Source organism: Populus alba, chromosome 9, assembly GCF_005239225.2.
Source record: "Populus alba chromosome 9, ASM523922v2, whole genome shotgun sequence".
Classification (NCBI taxonomy): Eukaryota; Viridiplantae; Streptophyta; class Magnoliopsida; order Malpighiales; family Salicaceae; genus Populus; species Populus alba.
In genome coordinates this window covers 3,880,927-3,886,157 of record NC_133292.1, presented here as the reverse complement: position 1 = coordinate 3,886,157, position 5,231 = coordinate 3,880,927, and the positions used below count along the sequence as shown (strand labels likewise).

Sequence of the window (5,231 nt, the reverse complement as noted above, 5' to 3'; positions counted from 1 at the left end):
TCGATTAGCATTACAGCATTCAAACTGATGCCCAACGACTATAATAGCTAACATCTCGAGTTCTAACATTGGACTGATATTACCTTTACAACTGGACTGATGATCTCACCTCCAGGATAACCAGGACAACGTATAAAAGTAAGTTTCTATGATTTCAAATCCTATATGTTGCCCCGGAATATATATTTATAGTCAAGATGCAAATAATCAATGCCACGCAAATCAGCAGGTATGCTTTTTGCGTAACATGGCTGTAGGATAAAGATTTACTGCGGAATAAAAAACTGCAATGAATAACTCAAGATAATACTAGAACCATAACCAAAAAAATCCAAGAAAAACAAGAATCAGAATCAAAACCACATAACGCTGCAAATCCTCAGCAGTACAGACCGCGATCTGGCAACAGATTTGATTTATTATGTTTTGGAACCATAATGGCAAAGGTATCTATCTGTTCCAGAGTGGTCAGAGCACAGAAATGCTAGTTGCACTAAGGGCATCGCAGGAGAAAAACCAAGCAGGACAGTTCTACCAATTTATCTTCTTCACGGTTGACTCTTCACTGTTGCAGATTTGATGATATCAATGAACTCCGGCTGGCAAAAATGAAAAGATGGGTAAAGAGCCGAACAACAGAGCATTAAAATAAGAAAGAATGGTGATGCTATAAGAAAACAAGCGAGCAAGTCACCTTGAGAGAAGCTCCACCAACTAAAAATCCATCGACATCTGGTTGTCCTGCCAACTCTTTGCAGTTTGCTCCATTTACAGAACCTACAAACATGTGCAGATGATGCATGAATCAGTTGCAGCAAGAATTTAATCGTCTCAAGTTTACCAATCTAAATAGAGAGTAAAAAATATGATTTTTCAGTTTCCAGATCGAAGTTGTTCAGGGTTGTAATATTTCAAATACAAAACTTAACTAAATACTTGCTATATAAAACATGATAATGGCGAGGACCAGTCTCATTCAAATGTTAAAGTTCAGTTCAGACCTCCTTTTTAGACCTTTGCCTCGCCATTATTTAAAGAAGTGTTGAGAGAATGACAATTAACAACCAGAAGTTCAGAATGGACCAAGCATGCACAGGAACACAATTATGCAATTCAAGCAAAGAATGGACAAGAGGGTGGGCTTAGCAAGATAATTTAGTCCTGGGAGATTGGAGGAAGGGGCAACTTTCTCTAGACAGTGAATGAAAACAGCTTGTTTTGAATTATTATTTGATATTGGAACTTTTGACGAGCAAGCAATATTTATTTGGAGAGTTATTTGCTGTCTCCAATAAGAGCCCTTATTGCCATTTTATAATTTTATTGTTACATTAATAATAATACCAACATTACTGTATATACAAGAGCTTGATAGTTTTCAATCGTGACTTTACCATCTGTCCTTTCTCTACTCAGCTTCCCTTTCTTTTTTATTCCCTTGAAAGCATTTTGAGCTTTGGACTTTGATAATTTTTTTAAGCTTTAAAGCATCTTGGATTTGATTTTGGCTTGTTTTGGGATTCTTATTTTTTATTTTCTGGGTTTTGAAATTGAAAATAACTTAATATACATTTATCTTTTTAAATGAACTTAAAAATAAAATATAACAAGAAAAATAATAGCAAATTTTTAAGATCTTTGTTTCAAAATTGATAAATTTAAAGACTCCAATGGATATTTCAAATTAAGACCAATTTATTTTAAAAGATAGTCATTAATCAAAGTTGAACCAAACAAGATTAGGTTTTGAAAATTCCAAAGCCTATTAATTTCAAGCATCAATATATATATATATATATATATATATTCAATAAAAACCAAGGATGATTAGCCGCACTTAAAGCTACCATATGATAAGTATTAATTTTCCCATTGATGATGTCTTGTGTGAATTTTACCATAAAATTCTCAAGAATACATAGTTTGAGCAATAGTTGTCTAAAGGACTTTGGCCAAACATCCACAACAATGCATGGGAAACTTTCTAGTTAGTAGCCAATAGCACATCTAACAACAGCAAAAGTTCTCATTAATGAGTGAAAAATAGACAAAGTTACCTCCATAGATAATTCTAGTTGACGCAGCAACTTCAGCACCAACATTGTCATGGAGCCATTTTCTCAATTCAAGATGGACCTGGCATATCCAATGAATAATGTAAACAATATGAAAAATGATTCAGATTGATTATTTTAGCAATGAAATGGACAAAACAAATGGTATGGGTGGGTTAGTAAAATAATTTATGGAACAATTTTTTTTTTTGTGCGCGCGCTGGCAGCGGCTTTAGACTTGACAAGAATTTGGGCACATGTCACCTAGCCTATTTAGTTTAAGCTGCTCGACTTTGTTCCAAAAGACTAGGGAAATTGAGAGAGGGAAGGAGTTACGGACACATGCATGTCAAGAAGTATTAAGCTGTTTATCATCATTCAACCAGAGTCCATCATATAGACTGCTTAGATGAAGATCACATAGCTAGGAAAGCATTACAAAAACATGTATAATATTTCAGCTATCACAGTGTCGATCTCACAAAATAGTTGATATAAATAACAGCTCTGGCCAATAGACTGAAGAAACCAATGATTTTAAGTTGATATAAATAGTAGTTCTTGTTGATACAACATTCTCACACAAACAACTTCAAAAATTGTCAATGACACTTTAGAGAATACAAGAGCTCAAGTATAACATGTATAATCTTTCAGCTATCACATTGTTTCTCACAAAACAGATGATATAAATAACAGTTCTGGCTGCAAGACTGCAGAAGCCAATAATTTTATGTTGATATAAATAATAGTTTTTGTTGATTTAACAATCTCACACAAACAACTTCAAAAATTGTCAATGACACTGTAGAGAATACAAGAGCTCAAGTGTAACAAATTTGCAAGTGTAAATATTGGCAGGACAACTGAACCGATTTAATTCTTACTTCTTGAGCCTGAGCAGGTGTTGCAACCTTTCCTGTACCGATGGCCCAAACTGGCTCATAGGCCAAAACAACATTGTCCCAATATGAAACATTAGCTGCAGGAGAATATGACACAATAAAAACAAAGAAAGAATGAATATTTATTTAAATCGAGGTGTAAATGAAAAGGTATTTTGGGAAAGATTTATTTTCCCTTTGTTGAGAAGGACCTATTTTTCTACTAATGCAAGGCATCATTACAAACTAGCTATGCAATAACTTCTCTATAAGCATGGCCTACAAGTAAGCATTCTTGAATCGATACAGAGCCAACATTACCAAAAATTTTAATTGACAAACTGTTACCTCAACAATAGGGAATTACCTGCAATTGCTTTTGTTTGTGCAGCCACAACAGCCATTGTAGATCCTGACTCTCTCTGCTGAAGTGTCTCACCGACACATGCAATCACTTTCAAGCCTAAAGAAAGTGCATAAGCAACTTTGTCTCCAACAAACTACAGATGCAGGCATATGAATATGGTTTAAAAATACAGAAATATACAGTTGAAACACCAATAAAGAAAAAGCTTAATAGAAGGTATAGTTGTACATGCTAAACAACATATGTTTAGTGTATAAGATATGCACATCAATATCATATAGTTTACCTCATTTGACTCATTTAACAGAGATCTTCGTTCAGAATGGCCAAGAATCACACAGGGAATGCCCAAATTCACGAGCATCTCAGCGCTGTCCACAAGAGACATAGACTTCCCAATAGTTAGGCAACAAAAATGAGAGTAAAAAGATCAAATATATTGTTAGTACTTAAAAAGTAAAAGTTCTCAGGAAAAGATATTCAAAACAAAAAATAAAACCTGTCCCTCTCTAGCTAAAGATCATCTTAAAATTTAACTTGTTCATACAACATTGTTATACCATATCTTGTAACCATCACAAGTCAACCAATTGGGATTCTTCTTTCCCATCCAAACACAACAAACTATTAGTCACAGACATGACATTGATAACTACAAAGATATATAAAAATACTGTTCAGATGATATTGTATATTAGCCCATAAAGCGATGGCAATTGGTAGTCACAGTCCCAATGAAATGGGGCACTAAGAAGGGGGAAATGGAGATAGTCCTTATCTTCAGCACTTTTACATGAAATGGCAATTGGTAGTCACAGTCTCAAGACTAGAACCAGCACCTTTATGGTTTGAACCAAATACAGATTAAACGAGCATTGGCATACCTAATCTCTCCAGTAAAAGCACCACCTCTGCGAACCCAGCAATTTTGGGCGGCTACTTGGAAATCAGGTCGCAGTAAACCTTTTACCGCAGGAAGAAACACAAATGGAGGGCTCACAACAACCTCTGCAAATAAAAAAAGAAAGGTGCATTGCACCATCAGAAACTAGAGCAATTTGAACAAAATTATAGTACAGCACACAGCTCACAAAGAAAAACAGCAACTTCTTGATATAAAATGAATTTAGGAATGACGTAAATAAAGGAACTCTATATTGGTTTAAATCCTAAATATAAAATGAAATTAGGTAATGGCAACTTAGGCCAACGCGTGGCCGATGACACGCATGGATTCAGTGTATAAAATCAAATTGTGCCCTTCTTTTTGTTCCAAAAGATTCAAAATATCTGTTCACTTCCATTTCAAAAAAAAAGAAGGAAAAATCATGAGAAGATATATGGATTACCAATGCATCAAATTCAATGATCCCCAATCACAGCTTAGATTGCAAACAGTAACGTGGGGTTCAAACAAAATCACAAGTCCAAATTCAAGTTGAGTTGAATTCTACTTTCCAAACAAAGTCAGATTTCACTAAATGTATGTAATTGGAGCAGAGTTGTAAATATGACTTAAAAAAACTTGCCAACATCATCCTCAGATGGAACCTCAGCTTCATTTAACACGGTGACAATCTTCTTCACCTCCTCAGCGGTCCCATTCTGCAACCCCGACAAAAAAAGAGCAAATTAATCTCAATTAAGACCCAAAATCCATGTCGGAAATACAGTCTAAGTATTTATGGCGATCACAAATTATGATAAAAATAAAAAAAGAGCAACAGTAACCAGTAATGGTAAAGTAAACAAAAGTGAGCATACACATTTCCAGTTGCCGCCGACGAAGAATTTTCTGACCATAGTTGAGTCGATTGTGACCAGCGATGAAAACGAGACAGGAAATCGAGAAAAGAGAGAGAGAGAGGCGCTTATTATGGATGAGTCCGCTTGACACAACCAGTGCCTTGCCTGTATTTATAGTGT

General features: G+C 35.0%; 1 protein-coding gene across 1 annotated transcript; it reads right to left on the bottom strand.

Moving 5' to 3' along the window:
* Positions 1-294: 294 nt before the first annotated feature.
* On the bottom strand, positions 295-5,231 carry LOC118053720 (triosephosphate isomerase, cytosolic). The gene is made up of 9 exons (XM_035065053.2): positions 5,070-5,231; positions 4,835-4,910; positions 4,190-4,313; positions 3,592-3,676; positions 3,306-3,438; positions 2,942-3,036; positions 2,058-2,136; positions 695-777; positions 295-599 (listed from the first exon to the last, which is right to left on the bottom strand). Exons 1-9 carry the CDS (start codon positions 5,106-5,108, stop codon positions 549-551), a joined length of 765 nt encoding a protein of 254 aa, XP_034920944.1. The 5' UTR covers positions 5,109-5,231; the 3' UTR covers positions 295-548.